Here is a 26,825-nt window from a genome sequence, read left to right as displayed (position 1 = left end):
GTAATATTTTTAACAGCAGTCGTTCTTCTTTCTCTTATAGTTTCCGAGATCCCTATGCATACATCACTAAAAGGGTATCTTTAACAAACGATATGTTCCACAATCGAAACACTAAAATCGCTATCTTAGGTTATATATTAGATAAAGAAATATGAATAATGTTTTAAGATGTGACAACTATACTTTATTTTTTTTACAGTAAATATTCATCTGATGATTTGTTAGAAACAAAATAAATACAAGATCAATAACATCATTTTATCTAACACTTGTATACAGGGTGTCCCGTTCACGTTTCAAGTTCCTCATGGAAAAATAATAGGGGTAGTTCATATAAAGTTTTTTTCTTAGTCGCCCTGTTTTCGAGATACAGTGTGTTGAAGTGGTTACTTTCCAAATGGTTTTCCTTAATTATCTTTAAATCGGCGAACTTCATTTTTTCGAAAATAGTACATGCTACTGAATTTCGACAAGTATACCTTTTTTTTGTAGTATGCTTTAGAGTTTACAGAACCGTTTAGAAATGTAATAAATTTTGACTTTTATCAATTTTTTTTTGGATCGTAGCCCTCCAATTACCTGTATCGGCGACACTGCTTTTCAGAAAGAAACTGTTTGCACATTATTCTTAATGCACAGTTGATGTTTACTCGTGTACAAATTTTGACATTTTTATCTTTAGCCGATTTAAGATAACACCAAGCCACACACAAAAAAAGTAGTCTGTACTTTTCATGCGACATACGTTATCAGTAGTATTTTTGCCTCCTGATCACGAATGCGATGCCAGAATTGAGCTATCACATCGCAGGAATGTCCTAACCTCAAAAAACAGGTCAAAAATAGCAAAAATTCACGAAAAAGTGCTAGGAAAAATAGAACAAATTTTTTTTTCTATATTCAAATGTTCATTTATATAGTTAAGACCCCGCCGAACGTGAATTAGCGGTCAGAATTGATGTTTTTTTTTCTAACCTCAAAAAAACGGGTCAATTAAGGTCGTATGTCACGAATTTTCAAAAAATAACAAATTCGTGCCAAATTTGTTATACGGGGGTTTTCAGGGTCGCTGATCACGGATCAGAGGTCAATTTTGCAAAATTCAAGATGGCGGATCCAAGATGGCCGACCAAATTTTAAAAAAATAACAGATTCGCATCAAATTTGGTAGAAGGGGGTTTTTGGAGACGCTGATCACGAATTCGAGGTCAATTTTGCAAAATTCAAGATGGCGGCCGACCAAATTTTCAAAAATAAAAATAAAATTTCGAGGTCACTGATCACGAATCCCATATCAGATTTACAAAATATAACCCGTGAATAGATCTTTTACAGAAAAAAGAACAAGATATAGCCGAAAAAAGTAGGTTAACACATGAAGGGTACAGGGGAAAAAAGATGAATGTCCAATATTGGCCTTTTGTAAATAAATACATATAACGATGCCCTAGTGGCCACTGCTTTCGTGAAAACAATCATATTGGCAAAAAGAAATGAGGGTTGAAAGATACAGCGTACTTAAAATTTGCCTTACAGGGAAAGAAAGATGAATGTCCCGCCAGTGTGTGAAAAACAGATGAATTTCCAACTTGTAACTAGCACGTGTTCTGATGTTGCTCCTGTTAGATTTAGTTTGTCGATCAAACGCCTATACAAACGGGACAAGGCCATCAGAATAGAATGCAGAGATCCAAAATGCAAGGAACAAGTCCAATCCAATCGTAGTCATTAATTGCGAGAATTAGAAAATTTTCCGAGCTTGGAATGACCATTTATCAAATTACTTTGTTAAAAAACGTCCATTTGAAAGTAGGCCTGTCAAAGAAATTAAAAGGAAATGTCAAGAATGATGCAGTATCGAGAGACATAATATAATGGACCTATGTCTATGTCAGTACTCAGTAGTAGTACCACCAAAACGGAAACAAGACATTTTTGGAATTCTTCCTGAAGGTCAATTTGTAATGCCTAGTTTGAAATACAANCGACCAAATTTTCAAAAAATAACAGATTCGCATCAAATTTGGTATAAGGGGGTTTTCGGGGTCGCTGATCACGAATTCGAGGTCAATTTTGCAAAATTCAAGATGGCGGCCGACCAAATTTTCAAAAATAATACATTTGCGCCAAATTTTGTATACGAGGGTTTTCGAGGTCACTGATCACGAATTCGAGATCAGATTTACAAAATATAACCCGTGAATAGATCTTTTACAGAAAAAAGAACAAGATATAGCCGAAAAAAAGTAGGTTAACACATGATTAGGTACTCAGGTTATAAAGTAAAATGTTACAAAATGAATTTCGCAATTCTGACCTCGAATACGTAATCAGCAATCTCGAAAACCCCCGTATACCAAATTTACTGCGATTCTGTTATTATTTGAAAATTTGGTCGGCCATTTTGGATCCGCCATCTTGAATTTTGCAAAATTGACCTCGGAGCCGTAGTCAGCGACCCCGAAAACCCCCGTCTACATTAACTTATACTCACAATTTCAGATACAGAATATACGTTTCAAAAATGAATATTAAATCAATTCATCTAAAAACGTTATTTTTTTTGCTGTTATAACAATTTCCACTTATGTATTATTATAAATAAAAAAAATTATTTTTCGCTGGATTTACATTTTTAAAGGTCTTAACTTAATTCTTTGATGCTTTATTAAACAAAAAAAAATTTTTTTTGTACATTATTAAACTTTATTTAACAAAAAATTTCAAGGCTTTTCCATGAAATATTGTTATTTTTTGTTTTTTCAACTATTATTTAAATTTTTTAAGAAAAATAAAATGCACCATCTTAAAGTAGAGATTTTAAGCTTTAAAAAGTGCTCTCATAAAGTTTCAATATCACATTTACAACTATAGTTTTTGATCTATAAAGTTAGACCATACTAAAAGTCAAATTTGTGATTTTTTTTAAATTATTCAATATGTTGGGCTCAATATTTTCCAAATTAAATTTTTAAATTTTTTTCCATATCGCTCACTGTTTCAATCGTCATTTGAAGAGTAATCTGTGAAAGTTACAGATATTTATTTTAAAAATTAAAAGAATGACATCTATTTTATTATTATTGTACAAAATATAGAATGACGTAACTTTGTATTCGTACTATATATATTTTTTTTCTCAAGTTTAAAGACATAAAATTTTGATAGCCGGATGACTCTTCGTTCATTTAAATTTTTGTGAGGTCGGTTTGATCAATTAGATCAAAAGTTATTACAAATTTAGTGTAGCGCGCTCGGGGCCGCGCGGTCTTCGAGAGCTAAACTTGGGGGCCGCTCGTCTCATTTTTCGTACGTTAGAAAAAAAAATCTACAGCGTTCAATTCGCATTTTAGAAAAAACTTTATTAACATTTTTTATGTAAAATTTCCTGTTCATTGGAATGGCGCAGTTAATTTTTTTTAATTATATTTTTTTATATCTTTTGCAAAAACTGTAATTTTGCAACTAATTAAGAATTAATAAATAATTTATCGTACACTCTACAGTTGGTAACTTTTTATATGTTGTTTCTAACAACTTTACAAAGCGAAAAATAAAAAGTTCTCTCTTCCAGTAATTTTTGCGAAGTCAAAATCTATCCTGACTCCACTATATTTAATGATAGTGGGCTTCACAAAATGAATTTGTTAAACCGAGGGAATCTGGTTTTAAATTTAGTTCTATTTTGAATTCTTACGAGTTAACTTAAATATAATCACACAAATTTTGAGCATGTCGGAAAAAGGAAGCGTCTTTCTATTAAAGAATAAATCGATATTATTAACGAAGATTTTCTACATGTGACATAATTTTTAAATCAAGTGTTCTTCTATCATCATTGCCATCATTTTAACTTGGCTTCTATCGCCCAATAGAAAACCACTTGTCCTACAACGACCCCAATGCGTACCCGTTGCGTGTAAATTAAAAATCGAATCGTACTCTTTTCTATTATCTGCATAGAATAGACGGCTGGTTATTCACTACAGTTCCGGTTAGCGTCCACAGTCGACGGCGCAGACCGGATGTCATTATCATACGGGGCGCACCGAGATTCTGTCATGCATAATCACCGCGAACCTATTAGGATTGTTCGAATACCACTCACTGTTACAGGGCTAGGATCTGCGTCTATCCGAAATATTCAGACCACTGCGAGAGGAAGATCGGAAGCATCGGACGTCGGAAAGAAAGGCATGTACAGGGCGGTCTTAGTGGAAGACGTTGGCGTTTCGGATTTCATTCAACTTTCGAATCTATCTGTGTGTTACGAAACCGTTTGTGGGGGCCCTTCTTATGGAAAATGCATCAAAATGTAGTTGTTGATACTTTAAGCGACTGCGCATTGAAGCAGAAGATGTTAAGCCGAAATCAAAATTTTTACCGATGTTCCGAATACAACTCGAAACTGTACACAAACCCGCAAACCGTTCCAAACATTCCAAGCCGCAGCAGACGTCATCAGAAGAGCCCGATTCTATTGGTAGAGCGATGGACAACGACAAACATATCAGGATGTCAAAAATTTCTGCCCAGTTTCGAATATTTCCGTGAAAATGCCTATCACTATTCCTAAAAATGGAATATCACAAAATTCGGGCTGGGTCACAATTCTAAGTTGCCTTGCATAAATGTATTAATAAAAACCAGATTCCAGGGCATGGGGTAAGTCAATAGACATCGATAGTTTAAATCTGGAGAGGCTAGTTGTCAGAACCCATACCGAAAAGCAATCCCTTGAGAATTGGTGGAGCTGCCATGAAGCGTGTTCGAACGTGGGCTTAGTTCTATAATCAAAGTAGAAGTTTCTGGCCACTGTGTGTACCTACACGACAAAAATTCAAGCGTATTCATTACATTTCGATACCTTGATGCCGTCCTTGCTTATTTAGAGGGAAATAAGTTCCAAGAATATACTGAAGGTTCCACTTGACAGGTCCAAAGAGTGTGGAAAACTAAATACCTACAGTTTTCTCTAAATTCGACGAAGAAATTGCGACTTTTGCTTATAGTGTTGCATGTTGCATTGTATAGCATCTCTTTGCGTGTGAAATTAAAATATATTGCGAAAATTTAAAATAATAAACTACACTCAGCAAAAAAATTAAAGGAGCAGAAAAATTTCCAAATTTTTCTAGTGAAAGGCTGTAACTTCGTAAATAAGGATCGTATTGAGAAAAAAAGACGCATCTTGAAGCTTGGAGATTCTAGTTTTAAAATGTTGAGATGAAAATTTTTTTTGAGCATCACAAAAGAAATAATGCAAGGCAAAAATTTTACATTATTTTTTTCAAAACTGCGCATGGGCTCAGAAATTTTCGGGCTTAATCAATGTCAGGGTCATTTAGCCTGATTCACCAGTTTCAATTTGTTTTTTTTTCTATTTTCTCGAAACATACATAGGTGTTGTATTTTCGAAATCGTGAGAGTTGCGCGAAACTAAATTTGTACAGGATATAACTAATACATTGCGAAACATCGCCTTAATGTTAAAAATGTTGTCACCGCCGTTCTTGGAGGTGAAAATTCGAAATATTTAGAATTATTTAAATTTCGTAGCTGAAAACGTACATAGGTATTGTATTTTTGAAACCGAGTGAGTTGCGCGAAACTAAATGTGTACAGGCCATAGCTAGTACTATGCGAAACATCGCCATAATTTTAAAAATTTGGGGGCGAAAATTCGAAATATTTAGAATTATTCAAATTTCGTGGCTGAAAACGTACATAGGTATTGTATTTTTGAAACCAAGAGAGTTGCGCGAAACTAAATTTGTACAGGACATAGCTAGTACGATGCAAAACATCGCCTTAAGGGCTCCATATTCTTTAAATAGTGTTTTCCACAAAGACGAATAATTTCAAACATTTAACAACTGAAGAATCTAAAGCTTATCAAATAATAGGAGTGTTATGTCATACCATCTGGTTATTTTCAAAGACGCCGCGTAAAACGAATAAACCATCAAGGTTTTAGGTACTGAAATCTACGAATATACTAACTTTTTTCATATATAACTTCATATATATGTAAATATTCTTATAACATTTACTTGCTAAGTCCTACATATAAAATTGTTTACTTTTATTTATAAGTACGTGAAAATAATTCTTAAAATGTGGGGTTAGGATAACAGCAAACGCATGTTTTACAAACGCTTTTTTCTTAGTTATTATTTTATTTGAGTAAATTTAAATAGTAACAATGAATAAACAGAACACCAAGGATTTTATTTTTGTGCTTACTTTTGTTGCACACGTTTTAGTTTTCAAGATTGCAGTACCTAAAAACGCCAGAAATTTGACTATTTCTCGGCCAGGGATATGGTCACCTTAATGTTAAAAATGTTGTCACCGTCGTTCTTATTGACTGAAAAGTCACTTTTTTTTTTATCATCGACATCTCATGAACTAATGATCGTGCAGCGAATGGAAGATGTGTTTTAGAAACCTAAATAAAGGGCTTTTTGGTACATTTGGTTTCTTTTCTACTCGGTATTAATGACTTTATCTGTTGTTTTGGAAAATCAACTACTACTTTCCAAATATTGCGAAAATTATCAATGTTTGTTAGTTTTTTTAGCTCAGTACATGCAAAAAATGTAATTTGGAAAAAGAAATTTTTTCTCCAATTTTAAAATATTCAATGTAAAATTGTTAAAATGAGGAAGCAAAAAAATTTTTTTAAAAATGTTGAAAAATTTAATTTTTTTATTCAAAATTGAATTTGAGCAAAAAACGCACATTGTACTTAAATAAGATTTTTTGTAAATGATTTGTTTTTTGTTGTAATGCAATAAAAACTATAAATTTTTTGGGTACATGAATAATTCAAAATTTAAAAAAATGTATTATTTTTATAATCAAAAAATTTGTTTTAATTTTAATTTTTTCAAATCTGTTTTGGTTTTTTGCTACTAAAGACCAAATAGAATTTGTTCGATTTTTACAACTACGGATTTATATCTATTATTTTACAGTAATAAAACATTTTCATGCGCTTAGTTTGAGCTCAGGTAAAAAAATAATTCATTTACGACGTCTGAGACTGTAAAAAGTCTACAATTTTCCTCTCTGACGCGACAAGAAGGAATGCACCACAAAAAATATCCAGGAGCCGTTTCAGAACCCTTTCAAATTTATGATTTACAGGTATTTAAAATCATAACTTGAAATTCCCTCTCTGATTTATTTTCTTCTTGAGACGGCAACGATACGGGGTAGGTAGGTACTTATCTTTGAAGTTAAGAGGATTTATTATTATTTACGACAGAATCCAGTCAATAATCGGTTCGAAACAAATAGTTAGCAATACGAGTAAACCTGCTTATTTGCTTACAAGTACTTAGTTTGTCTTTTCTAGAATGCTACATTTGAAATACCTACACATATTATTTAACCTAGCTTTGATAATAATGTTTTGCTAAATTATTCGTGTGTGAAAATATTTTTAATTTTTTTTCGTGGCACAAAATACGTTCGACCTATGGCCAATCCGAGGAAAGTTTTTCGCATTCGATTTACCAAAAATTGGTGTTCACATAGCCATTATTGTTAATTATTTACTTGCACAATCTGTAACGCAGTAATAGGAGATGCGGTAGTCGAGTTCTCAGTTTTGGTTTTGGAAAAAAAAACATTAAAATTAGACTCGTAACAATTTTTTTTAATTGTACCTAATTGCAAATTTGACAAGTTTTCATAACGTCAAAATAGGTTAATTTTTGGATGTTTTTCTGTAGAATTTGGAAATTTTTTTATTTATGAATTATTCTTGTCTCTGTTCAGAAAAAAGAAACTAGACATAATTTGATTCAGCTAATGCTTAAAGCTGAGGTAATCTTGAGAGTAGAATTTTCGACGAAAAATAAATTTATGCCTAAGAGAAAGCGATGGTCATTTGAAACACCTTGTATATTTAGACATTCCTTTTACTAGATGTTAACAACAATATTTTCATATCTGATTCCCCTGGAGAGACTAAGTCCAAATCACACGCTATAAAACGTCAGTCAGTCGTAATCAAATGCACAGCTACAGACTGTCGCGATATCGTATCTGTTTACTGAATGACTTCTTTGAGCCTGTCTCGAGCTTTCAAACAACCGAAGTCACCCAAGTAACTTGAAATATTGCTATGAGAAAGAACTGATAAGTTCGGTCGCCTTTCAGGAGCGCACACAGCCTGCTATTCATATCCGAGATAGCTCGAGTGCCTCGTGATTACGTCCTTAAAGATTAACTTGAATGGTCATCGAAATACACATGTTTTCGATTGTTACATGTAAAAACGTGGATGTAGACATCCACATAGAAGATTTGGAATAAAAGATAACTAAATAAATTTCTTTTCTTTGTTGAAGTAAATGAAAGCCCCAAATTATCTAATTTTTGAAATATGAAGAGATTTTAATGTAAAACGTTTAATATACAGGATGTCCCAAAAAACAGATAAAAGTTGTAGGAAATGAAGAAACTAATATGCCTGAGTTGCTTAAGTTTAATACTACTTTTATACAAAATATAATATTCAGAGAAAAATCATTTTGACCTTCAAATCCTGCAAGGTCAAAGAGGAAAAAAATTCTGACTCCATTGTTGAACGTAAAAATTTGACGCTTCACCGATTTCTGGCTCCGTCTAATATTTTCAAGGTGACCTTTGGTTTGACATTGAATCTTAAGAACAAGTCAAATCCAAGGTCACCGATTGCTTGATATGCTTTTATCCGAAACTTTTTTTCAGAGTAGACAACAATTTTTTTTTTTGTTTCCAGCGTCTGTTTCATTTTTCTTAGTCATGCGTTTCATTAGACTGTGAACCGCTCTAACTAGTTTTCAAAAGATTTAAATTCTTTTTATTTGTAAATACTGTTAATATTACCGTTTACAATTTATAGATTCACCAACAAATTTCATCGGCGTTCTTTCTACGCTGGAAAAAAGACCCAAATCGAACCACTGGTCAAGAGAGGATAGAGCTGTATACAGGGTGGTCCGAATTTTATGCAGGAAACTTCGAGGACAGATAGATCTCTTTAAAATAATAGGAGTTTGCCTTATAAACATAGGTCTGGAACGGCCTCGTTTTAGAGGTACAGGGTGTTGAAGTTGTTAAAAAAAATTGATTTTTTATTTGTATCTCCGGAATCTATTAACCGATCACAATAAAATTTGGTACTGATACTGTATGATAGTAGACCTTGTATTCCCTAAAATATGAGCCCTAAAGATACAACTGGACAGGGGTCACCTCCTTTTTATAAAAAAACCTACGCCATTGTATTTTTTACAAGTTATTGTAAGGAATTTACATTCAATGCAATAAATACGTAAAATAGGTAAATTTTTTTCCCTAAGATTCACCATTTTCAAGTTATTCATACCAATACAATCCCCTTGTGGTAGACACTTCAAACCATAATATTACAAGCATATTTATGTTTATACTTAAAATTAAGTGCAATTTGTAAGTACATCGACAAAATTCTTTTCATATCACCTGTGAAGTAATGTTCCTGGTGTGGTTTAGTTTTCCCTGGAGGCCTAATCTTTACAAATAAGAATAATTTATCAAAATAATAATAAAAATACATTTACCAAGCAACAACAACTAAACAAGAAATAACATTAACGTTACGTATTTACAGCAATTGTTCAAAATGCGAACCACCCACATCCATACATTTCTGACATTTTCTATTAATGGAACTAATTGAAGATAACATGTGGTAGTTTTATTTTAATTGATTACACCTCTTTTCTATTCGCTACAGTAGTTGTAGTCTAGTATCTATCGGAGTAGAGTAAACTTTACTTTTCAGATAGGTAACCCCAAACATAAAAATCTAGGCGGTTTAGATCTGGCGATCTGGGTGGCCATGACACTGGACCCTCTCCACCATTATGGTTGACATTGGGATTTGGTCTTCTGCCTATCCATCACCCCATATAATTTTCATTAAGCCATTCTTGTATTACTCTCCTAAAGGAGCACCATGTATTTGTATCCAGCTATTTTGTCGTATATTTAATGGAACATCCTCTAATAATTCAAATAGATGGTTTTCTAGAAAGTTTAGAAATGACTGGGAATTTAAATGGGGTGGCAAGAAGAAAGGTCCACATGCTTTATTGCGAATTATTTCGAGCCATAATTTCACAGAAAATTCGTGTTGAAAAGATCTTGTCCGAATTCCATAAGGATTTTCTTTTGATCAAATACGCAAATTGTGAAAATTCACTATCCCTCGCCTTGTGGACGCAGCCTCATCAGTCCAAAGTATTTCTAGTAAGAATTCTGATAACCACTGATAAAAATTCAGGCGTCTGTCTGCAGCTCCCGGAAGTAAATTTTGCACAGGTTGTAAATGGTACGGATTTCTGCCATCCTTACGTAGAACTTTTCAAATTTTCGATTTACAAGTTGCCGAGACGTTCTTCGTGTACTTAGCCGAGGATCGTCATCAAATGCTCTTAAAATTTCATTTCTGTGCCTTTCATGGCTCCGTCGTGATTTTATAAATATCGTGTTAATCAAAAAAGATGAAAGCGACTAGTGCAAAGAATTTTGTTGATATTTTTACATATTGCACTTAGTTTTATGCATAAACATAAATATTCTTATAATATTATGGTTACAGTGAACTTTAGGGAAAAAATTCAAGTTACCCTTTTTACATATTTTGTACAATAGAATATAAATCCGTTACAATAACATGTAAAGAATACAGTGGCGTAGGTTTTTTTTACAAAAAATGGGGTGACCCTGTCCAGTTATGCATTTTTGAATTCTTTGGTTAATATTAGGTAGAGTTTATCAAATGTACATGGTGTTTAAAACATACCGTTTTCGAGATAATCAGTTGTTTTTGAAAAAAATCACGATTTTAGCTCTCTAATTGAGGCTATATAGCTTCTAAACCCTAAGAGTTAGAAACCTGCGGTTTTCACAGTTCGGTTTGGCATAAATTACTCTGTCTTGTCATCTGTGAGCAATACGTGAATCTTATTCAGACTCGAAAATACTGAGACCTATATTTAATAATCTTACGAGTTGAAAAACTTTTTTTTCAAGTGGAATGCCCCATATTAATTGTCATGAGTGAATGCAAAATTGAATGCCCTTTCGACTGATATAAAGTTATCCATACTTATCTTTTACAGTTTTCCAGAAAAATCAGGTTCTTCCAGACAACTTTTATTAAAACCATTTTTTTATAAATTTGACAGTTACAGAGTTACAGAAGAATCCCTCCTGGGAACACCCTGTATTTCTGGAATTTATAAAATACGTCTATTCACGTTTCCCTCGCAGCCAAATACATCACCCAACATCTTAATATATTCGCTAAACCGCTACCGGTGTTCCAAGTCATAACAGACGTTTAGTGCCCATAACTCGTCAAATTCTCGCTTGTGGGCATAACTGCATTACCAACTTTGCAGTTCCAACTTATCTATAAATAATAATGCGACTTAGCCGGCAATAATGATATAGAGCTGACTGCAGTTCAAGGAACCGCATAAATTGACCGGCTTAGGGCCCACGCTGATTATATTCGCGTTATTGCTTATTTATCGGCCGATAAAAGATATTTATTGGTGTTCCGGCGACAATTCTCACACTTCGATTGTGATGTATCCGATACGGTTTACGGGGGGGTGTTGATTTTCTGTACCGGAACAGATCTGTAGGATCATACGTAATATTAAAATCCTGCTCTTATAATTATAACGTATTTTACTTATAGACCAGGCCGGATCTGTCGAAATATTCTTCTTCTTGGATGTAAGAGGGGGCAAGCTAATTTTTGCTGGAATATCTTCAGTACAACTTACATAATAAAAGTGTAGTTCCCTAGATCTGGGCGAGGTCCGGAACATTTTCAAAATTGCAAAAATGTTTAAAAAATTTAAGTTTTTTATCTTAGAACCTATGCATTTTGGAAAAATATTGAACCGGAAAAAATTTTTGTACAATATACTGTAAGCTAAAAATGTTTAAATTTATTACCGATGTTGCAAAATAGCAATAATTGATGAAAAAAAGGCAAAATAATCTATTTTTTTTTGATAATTTTTTTAAATATTTTAATTGCTCTGATTCTAATTTTGGTAAAAAAAACTTTAGAGTATAATAAAACAACACACAAATATCATTAAAATCGGTTCGATAGTTTTTGCAAATTAATTTTTTTAAAAAAATTTTTCGAATTTTCAAACTGTTGCACAGCCTCAAATAAAGCATCTAGATATTTGAAAATTTTTTCACATAGAAAAGACCACTTAATCTTTCAAATGGTTTTTGAAAAATTGAAATCGGTTGAAATTAGGATGGTCACAGTAAATTTTTAAAGTTTTAAATACTCTTTTTTTTATTTTTAAACAATTAGATTACATTTGTCAATTTGCAATTTACTTTGTTTTTCAAAAATTATAATTTTAAAGTACTATTTACAGTGCAGAAAGTTCTTCTTGTAGGAAATTTAGATAACTTACGCTGTTCAATGTATGTTCATAAAAATATAACCCAATCAAATGCCTACCCTGATACCACACTATACATTTACTCCAAAATGGCCTTGGTTTTGGACTAGATTTACAATATGGGGATTTTCAGTGGACCAGTAGTGTTCGCTGCGCCTGTTTGGCAAACCATTATTGAGAAACCGACTTTCGTCCGTCCAAAGAACGTGCTAAAAAAGGTTCTGATCCACATTTACTACAATTTGAGCTATAAAATTAAGTATACTCCAAATTGTGAATTTTGTAGTCATGATACCCATTGATCTTTATTAACTTCTTGTCTTTATTCTTGTTCTTTATTCACTAAAGTCTTTTAATGAAAAATTGTAATTTATTAATCAGATGTCTTTTTGAATCTTTATACTGGATGTTCCACAATACTGATGCAGATAAAAATTACGAATAGAACGAAACTTTCCACAATGTTTTTTCCTTTTCTGTATTTTGTACTGAAGTCTGCAATATTTTTATGAAAAACCATATACCCTACTAACCAGGTGTTTCTTGCAATTTATGTACAAGATATTCCATAAAACTGACACAAGTACCAGTTTTTCCCTTATTCATTTTGTTAATTTTTTCATGAAATCTTTTGAAGAAAAGTTGTACATTTACTGACCAGTCGCTTTTTAGAAAATCCACATATGTACCGGGTGTTCACAAAATTGACCCACATCTGAATTACGGGCATTTTTTTCCCTTTTCACTTTTAACTTTGTCTTTATTTACTAGTCTTTTAATGAAAAATTGTATATTTATTAATCATATGTCTTTTTGAATCTTTATACTGGATGTTCCACAAAATCAAATTACCAACAGATAGAAACTTTCCGTAGGTATTCTTTTTTCCATTTCTACAGTTTGTACTGAAGTCTACAATATTTTTATGAAAAATCTTATTGCCTACTAACCAGATTTTTTTTGCAATTTATGTACTGGGTGTTTCATAAAACTGATACAGGTGGACTAGGTTATTCCTTTTTTATTTTGTTCATATTTTTTTAATCTTCTGAATTTTTACTGATAAATCATTTTTGTGAAAATCCATGTACTAGATGTTCCACAGAATTGACCCAGGTCCGAATTACGGACAATTTTTTTCTTTTCACTTTTAACTTTGTCTTTATTTACTAACGTCTTTTAATTAAAATTTGTATAATTATTAACCAGATTTGAATCTTTATACTGAATGTTCCACAATACTGCTGCAGATAAAAATTACGAATAGAACGAAACTTTTCCTTATAGTTTTTTCCATTTCCATATTTTGTACTGAAGTCTGCCATATTTTTATGAAATATCTTATACCCTACCAACCAGGTGCTTTTTGCTATTTATGTACAGGATGTTTCGTAAAACTTACACAGGTGGACTAGATTTTTCCTTATTCATTTTTTTAATTTTTTCTTTAAATCTTTTGAGGAAAAGTCGCTTTTTTTAAACTCCATGTACTAGATGTTTCACAGAATTGACCCAGGTCTGAATTACGGGCAGTTTTTTTTTTCTTTGCACTTTTAACTATGTCTTTATTTACAACAGTCTTTTAATGAAAATTTGTATATTTATTAACCAGATGTTTTAACTTATTTTTTTACCATTTCTGCCTTACCTACGTAGTCTTTGGATGAAAAATTTTATATTTATTAACCAGAAACCTTTTTTGGAAGTTTATACTGGATTTTCCACAAAATAATCCACTTCAGAGTTAAGGCCAAAGCGAAACTTTTCTTATTCTTTTCTCGCCGAAGGCCCCAGAGAAAGACGCGTGCCTGCCTTTCTAGTTGGTCTTTAAAATTTGTTGAACGGCTGATTTATCCAAATTCAATTCCCGGCTAGTCTGCCGTATAGAATGTCGTGGATTTTGTTCGAAATAATGTAACAGTCTAGCTGTATTAATATTGTTTCTTAGCCTTCGGTCAATTATTTAATTTTTCCGAACAGAAAATGCATCTTCATTTCATCGCAAGGTCGCCTCCAATCTTGTAAAGGTTCTATGATCAGGAATGAGGCGCTCTGGATACCTCTCTCGATATAACTCTACTTGAATTTTTTTGTGACTCGCCGTAAAATAGCAACATATCAACTTTTTCTGAATGAGAAAACATATTGTAAGCACAAAAGATATACGTTTGACGTTCGTATTGAGTAATGACAAGTATTTTGTGACTTTAAACAATGAACATTCAATTATTTTCCAGCGACTACTTGATCCTTTCACCGCTAATGTGATTTTTAGGTGGTATTTCTTTTGAGACTCTTTAGGACGATATTGCTTGTAACTTTTAAACGGGAAGTGATACAGAAAAATTTCTCTAATAAAAGTTTATTAGAAGAAAGTCCCAAATTTTATTTAAATTTTTTTGCTTCCTCACGGTAGGCGCATACTATCGAGATTGAGACACCCTGTACAATGAGGTGCTGTAACGAGTTATTGGGTAAATGCATCAATACTGAGTTATTGACAATGAAATAATTATAATAACGAGCGTTCAAATAAAAACGTGGTCAAGTTGGTTCTGAAAATTTGGACGTAGGGCGTAGAGTATAGCAAATGAACTTAAACGTCATCTGNTACGTCCAATGTGTCAGAACCAACTTCGACCACGTTTTTATTTGAACGCTCTTTATTAGGTGTGATATTACCGCGCTAGTTATTCAGTAGGCACGTTTAGATTCATTTGTGAAAGTTATTTAAATCTCTCAGAATATTTTCATATAAAGTTATTGAGGAGTACGAAACATTAATAATATCCATATTGTACTTTACCTAACCTTTACACACAAACATCCAGATTGTAGCTTATTATTTCAGACCTATTTCAGTCACTGTTATATTTGATATATCTGATAAGATTTTGCAAAAAAAAATAGTTTAAGAACATTTTCATAATTTTCTGCGCTCGCTGTAGCGTGGTATGGTTTGGATCTTACACATACGACCCGCCCTGCATTTAATCCCCGCTTTTTCAATATCGCGATAGAAACCGACGCTAAAACGTGTTTGTAAACATGCGTGGGCCGGTAAATGGGGCACTTTTTATGCACATACATCAATTTAACCGGCACGACCTTACTACTTCCAAGTTCCAGGCCTGACAACGGCTCTCTACAGTAATTACACGACAAAAAAGGGTTAATAAACGCACAATGTGTGGAACGCGCAACACGAAAATTAGGGTCGCGGAACGGCCCGGCAGCAAAGTAAATGAAAATTTGTTGCGGGTAATAACGTGGAGGGAAATTTAAATATCTTCCTTATGGTCCACGGGGCGGAGGGCGAATTAAAGTGGAAATTATGTTGCATTAAGCCGTAATAAGGGTATGATAATGGAGTGGTGTTCTTAATTTGCTTTTCGGCGGTGTGCGTTTCTGGTTCTGTGGGGCGTAATGGGAAGTTATAGTGTGTAATACAAGATGGTAATGAAATGCGGTAACGAGAACGCGTTAGAATTAATTTTCTCGTTTGGAAGGCGATTATACGTAAGCCATAATATCTGGAATTAAGAAAAATATCGGGAATATGCTCCCTAAGCCTCTATACAGAGTGGTTCACAACTTATCCAAAAGGCTTGAAGATTTATACGCCATTAAAAATAGAACCGACGTCACCTAAAAAGTTATGATAAAATATTACATATTTCGAAAAAAAAATGATCGAAACTGTTATATTATACAGGGTGATCCATTAACGGTGATCCATTGTTTGTTATTACCATAGCAACGCCAGTATCAAGTACGCCATCTCGAAATTTTTAAATTGTCATAACTTCTAAATGCCTTAATCGATTTCAAGAAACGACGGCTCATTTTAAAGAACTATTAATAACATTTCTATTTATGATATGGGAATAATAGTACATTATACTATAAGGGAGAGAAATGCGTTATTTTGGCAGAGGTGCAATTTGAAGCCCGAGGGCTACAATGCACCGAGGACAAAATAGAATCTCAGCTTTGGATTATTAGAAAAACGATAAAAAGTTGCATTTTCATTCCAATATATGCCTTGATCTCGTCTTGTTCTCAAGTGACGTCACCACATACACGTAGACACATCATATGTCAAATACTAGGTAAATCCACCATTGTTTTAAGATCGAAATGGTCAATAAACGAATTCTTCATTTACTTTTCATTTGCTGTCGGCGTTTCCATTGGTCTCAGGTGACGTCATACCGAGAAAGGACGAAATTGAGCCGGCTGACGACCACACCATACTATTTTCACACCACGGTTTGTGGTTGTGCTGGATATTTGACACTCAATAACTCGTATCTAGATCGTTTTGTCACATGTTCAATTAAAAATGTAGAGGTACTTACAAATTAGTCTAGCTTGAACTTAAAAAATGGTATATATAAAACACTTTTTGACTTACTACGGAATGACGATTGCTTTTCCTTGTAGATCTACACCTTTCTGATATGCTCGATCCTAGCCGACGAAATCTACGAGAACTCCAAGGACATCTGCGAAAGATGTAAATGTCGCGACGAAGACGAGTTTCTCCTCGACTGCACCGACCAAGGTTTCAAATACATCCTAGCCAACTGGCCCGCGCACAACAAGACTCTGGTGGCTACTTTCAGCTACAACAACATAACCACCCTGGAGATTCTGCCGCCTACCAATCAAACTGTCCGGCTGGTTTTCGACCATTGCAACATAAAGTATCTAGATCCCGGCGCCTTTAAAGAGGTTAAAAATGTGGAGTTCATAGATCTGAGCTACAATTTGCTGACGAGTAAGTCACTGTGAGTTTTTATCCGAGCTAGATTCGATTGGACTGGACATGCGTCGACCTGATCTCAATCTCTCAAACCCACTTAATTGACGTTCTTCCATTGTTGGTTGCTTAATTTATTTTCATCTAGACTACAGTAGATCTATGGTTTGGAAGTTCAAACCTACTTACATTCCAATGTAACTACTGATACGACATAGTCCGACCTACCCACTGAATACGAACGATTAAAATTAACCCGCTTTACATTTTATAGTTATCAATGGTTACTAACTTTTCTTCTTTGACTTGTAGCTGAGGAAATTGATGGGGAAGACTTCAAGGGACCTTACAACAAGAGCGTCTACTGCCCTATAGCAGTGAAACATCTTAACTTGGCGTACAACCAGATCCACAGTTTGCCGCGGAAGTTCTTCGAGAGCATGCCGTACCTAGAGGAACTGAATCTGGCAGGAAACGACTTTGTGACTCTGGATCCGAACACACAGATGGCGCTGGCGACGCTCCCGAACTTAAGGGTAAGCTTACGATGGAATAGTTTTCATAGCGTGTTTAGTACAAAAAAAAACATCGAAGAACAGTGTTTGACTTCATTTGATAGGATTTTTTATAAAAAAAATTTAGAATTTGAATTAACTTAATATATTTAAAATAGAGTAGTAAATTTCTAATTATTAAATATTTTTCTAATAACTTTAAAGACAAATGTACATTCCAGCTTACGAATCTAGTGTGTACACAAGCAGTTAGCCGCTTCTATTGGCGGTTGTTGGCACTGCTAACTTAGCAACATAAGTAACATTATATAGTCATTAACGTTAATGAAACTGACAGCTGCTATACAGCTCGTTGAGAAATGAGGTTAGGTTGGTCGCTATAAGCTACTCCCTACGTCCAATGTGTCAGAGCCAACTTCGACCACGTTTTTATTTGAACGCTCGTTATATNCTAGGTGAGCATAATTCGATTTTTCCAATATTTGTCCGACTTACCCCTACTTAAGGGGTGGAAACCACCCCTAAAACAAGAAACGTGAGAAAATGGTCGATCAATTCTTGGTAAAAATTGGCGGGAATTTGAATGGCAAGGAAGAGATCAGGGATGTTCTTCCAAATATGCTCAAGGTGAAAAACATCCCCCGCGTGGGGGTAAAACCACCCCTATTGCCGAAAACCGGCGGCAAATGATGTTCCCTTCATGAATTGCCTTTTTTGTGCCACTCTTCCTTATAAATCCAAATGATATGAAATACATGCCCCCATAATTCGTTCTTCTGTCGGATTCTGATCAGTTACCCCTACTGAAGGGGTGGAAACCACCCCTAAAACAAGAAAACAGATAAAATGGTCACCAAAATCTGGGTAAAAATTGGCGGAATTCCACATGGCAAGGGTAACATCAAGAAAGCCCTCCTAAGCTCAAGGTGAAAAACACTCCCCGCGTGGGGGTAAAACCACCCCTATTGCCGATAGCAGACGGGGAATGATATCCACTTCATGAAGTACTTTGTTTCCCCCACTACCCGACAAATGATACGAAAGACGAGCCCCATAATTCGATCTTTTGTTTTACCCCCACGCGAGGGGTGGGTTTCTCATGAGCATTTTTAGAAGGACATTCCTGATTTTACCCTTGCCATGTGAAATTCCCCCAATTTTATCATGAATTTATCGACTATCTTCTCATTTTTCTTGTTTTAGGGGTGGTTTCCACCCCTTGAGTAGGGGTAAGTCGGGCAAATATTGGAAAAATCGAATTATGCTCACCACCTAGATTTTTCATGACGATCAATTTAAGCCCACGTAGACCTCTGTATAACCTTCCCCATTCTTGCTACACACTACGCAAAAACGGGCGGATTTTGCGGTCACTCTTTATTGAAATAAAACAATGACTATGTACTTTGAGTACAGTACATGGAACATTTAAAATTAATAAACTCAAAAGGATATAACAAAGAATTATCATACAATCTTACAACAATTTATTTAAATTTAAAAAGTACTGCATCTTTTTTTTTTTTTTGGGGGAGGGGTATTGGGTTTATATTGGGAACAAGTTATTTGCACAAATCGAATTTTTCGGGCGCTAGCATAGGGTGATTGATTTTGGGTGGTTCTTAAAATTCCTTAGATTATCCCCTGCGTGCTATATTTTGAAATTTTATTGATAACTGCAACGTTTCATTTTTTTTTAATTCCAAATATCTGAGTATTTATAAAGATTATTGTTTCCATAACGACGCAGGCTATGCCCTATGGAAATAGACAACTGAAAAATTATGTCAAATGAAATGTGACAACTCTTGCTACGTGCAAAATTAGTATTATTTGTGTTGGTACAGTACTTCTGAACAAGGAAATTGCCTTTTACGAAAGTGGAAGCGTATGATATGTTGGCAGTTTATTTTCCATGTTTGGAAAATGCCGTTATAGCTTCAAGAGAATACGCTTTGCGTTACTCTTGTAGAATATGCCACTCCAGAGAAGTATTTAAGCGTTTATCCAGACGCCACTAAATTCTGTAAGAAGACTTCGCCATGCAAGAACGGAAAATATTGTGGAACGGACAAGCACGGAAATAAGTGTTAGGGAATTAGAGACTTGCGAATTTCATATGGAACACACAGTACAGCTTGTGATACGTCATTTGAAAGATAATTTCATTNGTTACAACACCGACCAAATATTTACCGAGCAAAGACTACCGTAGCAGACCGCTAACACGACCATAGTAGGAACCAAGGGAGAAATAAATTAGACCATTATAGGAATTTTAAGTGAGGCTTAAGTGGGGCAGTTCACAGCCGAAAAGTCGCGCCCCCCGTTACTTTTTCTGTATTGGGCCAGCGTGTAGTCTTACACACGCGCTGTTTTATATCAAGGGTTAATTCTGGAAGAGAGAACATGGGCGTAGTTTTTTTATTTATCGCTGCACACGTGATACCAATTACGGGAGGATTAGAGACGGTACTAATCCTGGGGAACGCTTGAGGCAATGCTCTCAGAGACTGAGAATAAGTGTTATTAATAGAAGTCAAGAAGCAAGACTGAAAATCGTTATAAACATGCCGCACGTAATGAAACTGACAAAGGACAGCGAGTGCGTTATTTCAGTGTAGTACACTAGTGTAAAAATTTTGAACACTAGTGTATAATATGAAAATGGTAAACCAGTGCACAAAATAGAACACTAGTGCAAAATATCGAGAAAACACTAATATGATGAACTTGTAAGGCAAAGGATAGTACACTAGTGCGAAAATTGTTGAACATTAGTGCATAATATCAGAATGGTACACTAATGCACAAAATGGAACACTAGTGCAAAATATCGAATATGAAAAACTTGTAAGGCAAAGGGTAGTATACTATTGCGAAAAATTTTGATATCAAAATGGTACACTAGTGCACAACATGGAACAATAGCGCTAAATATCGAAATAACACTAGTATAAAGAATATGTAAGGGTAGTACACTAGTGCGAAACATTTAGAACACTACTGTGAAATATTTTAGAATTGCACAATCGTGAAGAATTGACATTTTCATTAGTGATAGCTAAATGCATACAAAACATCAAAATAACACTAGTGCAAATGATTTGAGTTTCAAAACTACGGCAAAGAATTTGACACGTTTGAAAAACATTAAAATAACGTTGATATGAAGAATTTTTTAGTGATTTAGTGCATTAGTGTAAAACACTTCTAAATTGCACTATTACAAAACATTTCTAAAGTACACTAGTGTGAAGAATTTGCATATTCCAGTGAAAATTTAGAAATAACAAAATAACTACTGTGGAAAATTTGAAAACATTTCTAAATTACACTAGTGTGAAGAATTTGCATTTTCCAGTGAAAATATAGATATAACAAAATAACTACTGTGGAAAATTTGACAACATTTCTAAATTGCACTATTACAAAACATTTCTAAATTACACTAGTATGAAGACTGAATATTCCAGTGAAAATTTAGAAATAACAAAATATATATTGTGGAAAATTTGAAAACATTTCTAAATTGCACTATTACAAAACATTTCCAATTACACTAGTGTGAAAAATTTGCATATTCCAGCGGAAATTTAGAAATAGCAAAATTGTGGAAAATTTGAAAACATTTCTAAATTGCACTATTAAAAAACATTTCTAAATTACACTAGTATGAAAAATTTGCATATTCCAGTGAAAATTTAGAAATAACAAAATAATTAACATACTGTGGAAAATTTGAAAACATTTCTAAATTGCACTATTACAAAACATTTCTAAATTATACTAGTGTGAAGAATTTGCATTTTCCAGTGAAAATTTAGAAATAATAAAATAACTACTGTGGAAAATTTGCAAACATTTCTAAATTACACTATTACAAAACATTTCTAAATTACACTAGTTTGAAGAATTTACTATTCCAGTGAAAACTTGGAAATAACAAAATAACTACTGTGGAAAATTTAACACATTAGTACGAAACATATTAATAGCGCTGGTGTGAAAGTATTTACAGTGAGGAAATTTTTCCTCAACTGTTATACTTTATGCTTGTTAAGATATTCTTTGTATGCTTCCAACGACAATTAGAAGCTAATCTGTCAGAAATTTTTATTTCAAGACCTGCTTTAAAAATAGATTGTTACGTTAGACTAACGCCCTAGAGAGCTATTTCCAAAAGACAAAATATATGGCTTTGTTGCACGTTTTCAAACAAAACTACAGTTTAAGATTACTATGCTTACAATACCAAGGATGTTGAGAAATTGAGAATAAACAATGTGTAACGTTATACGGAGATAAATAACGAAGGTAAAATACTGCGACAAAACATGTGTCGTATTTTCGACAGTTTTTAATTCTGAATTTTCGACCATAGACATATCATGGTTGTTCCGGAAAAGCAATTTACTAGTTTTTAAATTATTTAAAAAAATTAAAAATATTTGTTGAATTTTAACACCCTGTATCTTTTTAACGAAGCGTCCTAGATAAAAACTTTATACGAAAGCCCCTTAAAATTCACCAAAAAATACGAGGTTTCATTTTTGGTCACCATTTGCGAATCACCCTGTATATCATTAGATATTCAAAAACATTATTGGCATAGAAATATAACATTTACCAAGGGGAAAATTTCTACTTCACTGACTTTTTCGGACTTCAAATGGTTACATAGAAGTTAAAATTGCATTTGAAAGAAAAAATTCATATGTTTTTTATGGGACACCCTATATTTAAACGTTTTGATTACTATGAAAAGAAAATTATCTTCGAGACATCAAATTTAAATTTAAGCATTAGTCATTTCTTACTTATGCTATTTCAAAAAANCGTTAGACTAACGCCCTAGAGAGCTATTTCCAAAAGACAAAATATATGGCTTTGTTGCACGTTTTCAAACAAAACTACAGTTTAAGATTACTATGCTTACAATACCAAGGATGTTGAGAAATTGAGAATAAACAATGTGTAACGTTATACGGAGATAAATAACGAAGGTAAAATACTGCGACAAAACATGTGTCGTATTTTCGACAGTTTTTAATTCTGAATTTTCGACCATAGACCACAGACGTTAGTAGCCTCGCGAATAAGTAATTTTTTCACTGCAAAGAAAATGGCATATGTATTTACATTTTACTATTCCTGTAAAGCATCATATTTTACTTGCGTTTGCCATGGTTCACTGAAAATAGTAATTAAAGAAAATTAAAAGTACTTAAAACAGATCTGAATTCAATGAACTAGTGTAAATATAATTCACATAATAAATTAAGTCGCAATAATATTAACACTAAATATTATAGTAAAATATAAAAAAGAAAACGTAAAAGTAAACATTTAAAAACTATATAGATACCTATATTTTGATATTAGCTCTCATATTTTTGTGGTATGTTTTAAAAGTACTCTTTAATATTTTTCGTATGTTTTCTATTTTTAAAGTTATTTTCAAAAATATGTTTTTTTGGAATTAAAAGTTTTTGTTTTCAATCAAAACGTAATATTTTCAAAAATATGCATTCTAAAACGCTTAAACTTGTATAATATATTGTTAGCACANACTTACTAGTTTTTAAATTATTTAAAAAAATTAAAAATATTTGTTGAATTTTAACACCCTGTATCTTTTTAACGAAGCGTCCTAGATAAAAACTTTATACGAAAGCCCCTTAAAATTCACCAAAAAATACGAGGTTTCATTTTTGGTCACCATTTGCGAATCACCCTGTATATCATTAGATATTCAAAAACATTATTGGCATAGAAATATAACATTTACCAAGGGGAAAATTTCTACTCCACTGACTTTTTCGCACTTCAAATGGTTACATAGTAGTTAAAATTGCATTTGAAAGAAAAAATTCATATGTTTTTTATGGGACACCCTATATTTAAACGTTTTGATTACTATGAAAAGAAAATTATCTTCGAGACATCAAATTTAAAATTAAGCATTAGTCATTTCTTACTTATGCTATTTAAAAAAATAAGAAATGAGGAAATCTTGAAACTGAGAAAAATACAAGTAGGTATCTATAAAAAAAAATAAGCACCACCATATTTTGAGAACTATTTCTAGTATTGACACCAATTCCAGGTAAAATCGAAGCCGTTCTCATGAATGGAGTATACACGAGGTTACAACACCGACCAAATATTTACCGAGCAAAGACTACCGTAGCAGACCGCTAACACGACCATAGTAGGAACCAAGGGAGAAATAAATTAGACCATTATAGGAATTTTAAGTGAGGCTTAAGTGGGGCAGTTGACAGCCGAAAAGTCTGAGGAGGAAGCGCACCCCGTTACTTTTTCTATACTGGGCTAGCGTAGTCTTACATACACGCGTTGTTTTATATCAAGGGTTAATTCTGGAAGAGAGAACATGGGCGTAGTTTTTTATTTATCGCTGCACACGTGATACCAATTACGGGAGGATTAGAGACGGTACTAATCCTGGGGAACGCTTGAGGCAATGCTCTCAGAGACTGAGAATAAGTGTTATTAATAGAAGTCAAGAAGCAAGACTGAAAATCGTTATAAACATGCCGCACGTAATGAAACTGACAAAGGACAGCGAGTGCGTTATTTCAGTGTAGTACACTAGTGTAAAAATTTTGAACACTAGTGTATAATATGAAAATGGTAAACCAGTGCACAAAATAGAACACTAGTGCAAAATATCGAGAAAACACTAATATGATGAACTTGTAAGGCAAAGGATAGTACACTAGTGCGAAAATTGTTGAACATTAGTGCATAATATCAGAATGGTACACTAATGCACAAAATGGAACACTAGTGCAAAATATCGAATATGAAAAACTTGTAAGGCAAAGGGTAGTATACTATTGCGAAAAATTTTGATATCAAAATGGTACACTAGCGCACAACATGGAACAATAGCGCTAAATATCGAAATAACACTAGTATAAAGAATATGTAAGGGTAGTACACTAGTGCGAAACATTTAGAACACTACTGTGAAATATTTTAGAATTGCACAATCGTGAAGAATTGACATTTTCATTAGTGATAGCTAAATGCATACAAAACATCAAAATAACACTAGTGCAAATGATTTGAGTTTCAAAACTACGGCAAAGAATTTGACACGTTTGAAAAACATTAAAATAACGTTGATATGAAGAATTTTTTAGTGATTTAGTGCATTAGTGTAAAACACTTCTAAATTGCACTATTACAAAACATTTCTAAAGTACACTAGTGTGAAGAATTTGCATATTCCAGTGAAAATTTAGAAATAACAAAATAACTACTGTGGAAAATTTGAAAACATTNTTTTTATTTAAATGTTTTTGAATCTTAGCTTCCTTCCAATAATTAATAATAATCATTCACACAGTCATTTAATTAAACAAATAGTAGATAAGGAATCTAACTTTCTAACCGAAGAAATATTGAAAAAAAAACAAACTTTAATTTAAAGATACAGAAACGTTTTTCCCATTAATTATTATTACTTATAATCACAGTCTTTTAATTAACAAAACAAACATAAAATATGTAATCAACTAAACGAACAGGAACTAAATATTTTCAGAATTAACATTAGGTATCTGCTAATAAAATTTCTACACTGTGACTTATCGAAAAATGATGATAGGATACTTTTTGCTTAAAATTGATTGCTTTAACGATTTCTGGGGTTATTTTCAATATTTTATTTTTCACCCCCTAGAAGGGGTGACTTCCACCCCCTGGGCTAAAGCTCTCATCGGCACTATATAACTTTTGTCGAGTTATTTTGTACTTACAGTCCAAGTTTTACGTCAATCTGTTCTATCCGAAATAATCGGTGTTAAGGTTTACTTCATTGATTTTTTAAACTATTTCATAGGTCGCAAAGTATCCAAGAAATAAGGGAAAAAAATAATCCAGTTAATAAGAGACAGCTGCAGAAAAATACGTGTTGAACATGGCAATTCCTTTATTAGGGCAAAATCAAGGCGGCAAGGGATATGAACCTCGGGTAGACCTCATCACATATTTAAAGTCCATCGGAGACTTCCCCGGGCTTAGGCAACCGTGCGCGCACGTGGTGGGGATAGAAGCCCCTAGGGCACCGGCTACCAACTTACACAAAACCCGGTGGTTTACTGCAAAATGCATTAAAGTGCATCGCGAGCCAGCGAGAGTGGGAGTATACGGCCTCGTGGTGTGAATCCATCCAAGTCTTCTTCGTCCGCTAGCGCTCAGTCCGTCGCAGCAAGCCAGTACGTTCAGTCGACGCAAAAGCACGCTTCCGGTGCCGCTAGCTGCTCACGTACCGTAACGGACGATCAGGACGTTTGTTGTTATTCACTTGTTTAGTTCCCTTGGTGACGGATTAGATCGATAGGCCTTCAGGTGTGTCGTGGGGCCCCGCAGTTGTGATTTTGTGTGTGCGAGACATTTTCGGACTTTTCCGAGAGGGACATGAAGTTCTAAGAGTGGGGAAGGAGTTTGAACTTTAATTTTTGGACTGTTGTAAAGAAACGCGCTTTAACGATGACGTCCACGATTGTATTTTTCGCCACGCTTTTGGTTGCCGGCAGTTGCCTGGAACTGAAGAACGGGGCCTACGAGGATTTGGTCATCGAAATTGCTGATACCGTTCCTCAACTAGAGTGCACGAAGATAGTAGAAAATATCGAGGTAAGGATGTGTGAATCATTAACAAATATTAGGAGAGTCATTGTTAATTCCAATCAAAGCAATTTGCATATGACAATTTTTTTAAAGGATATAAAAACAGAACACTTAAAGTGACGCTTGACATTGTATAAGAAGTCGATCATGAATATGTTAATAAAATATTTATCTTTAATACAACTACCATGACCATTTAAAAGTTACATCACATTAGTAGACAAATATGATAAAAGTGCTAAAAAACTTTGCTTCCTTCTGTAGAAGCTTCTATAGATTCCTCACCCTCTCTTTAAAGTAGCAGTTACTGGTTAAAAATAATGGCAAATGTCTGCAAAGAGACAAATACATATTTTTTCCACTAGCATATGAAAATGAATCCTAAAGATATGA

The 26,825-nt window shown here is 33.7% G+C and overlaps 1 protein-coding gene across 1 annotated transcript; it reads left to right on the top strand.

The window, feature by feature from the left end:
- The first annotated feature begins 15,674 nt into the window (after window positions 1-15,674).
- Window positions 15,675-25,965, top strand: LOC108903989 (immunoglobulin superfamily containing leucine-rich repeat protein 2-like). The gene is made up of 4 exons (XM_023455216.1): window positions 15,675-15,749; window positions 16,935-17,271; window positions 17,566-17,826; window positions 25,739-25,965. Exons 1-4 carry the CDS (start codon window positions 15,675-15,677, stop codon window positions 25,963-25,965), a joined length of 900 nt encoding a protein of 299 aa, XP_023310984.1.
- The last annotated feature ends 860 nt before the right edge of the window (window positions 25,966-26,825 follow it).

This window comes from Anoplophora glabripennis, unplaced genomic scaffold (assembly GCF_000390285.2).
Source record: "Anoplophora glabripennis isolate ALB-LARVAE unplaced genomic scaffold, Agla_2.0 scaffold237, whole genome shotgun sequence".
NCBI classification, from domain to species: Eukaryota; Metazoa; Arthropoda; class Insecta; order Coleoptera; family Cerambycidae; genus Anoplophora; species Anoplophora glabripennis.
The sequence above is the reverse complement of the archived record's forward strand: the minus strand, read 5'-3'. Positions and strand labels throughout refer to the sequence as shown.

Coding starts and splice junctions, on each gene's coding strand:
- LOC108903989 (XM_023455216.1), top strand. CDS start 15,675: ATGTGTGGAACGCGCAACACGAAAATTAGGGTCGCGGAACGGCCCGGC. Junction 17,272..17,565: donor GAGCTACAATTTGCTGACGA/GTAAGTCACTGT, acceptor TTTGACTTGTAG/CTGAGGAAATTGATGGGGAA. Junction 17,827..25,738: donor TAGTTTTCATAGCGTGTTTA/GTACAAAAAAAA, acceptor TTCCTTTATTAG/GGCAAAATCAAGGCGGCAAG.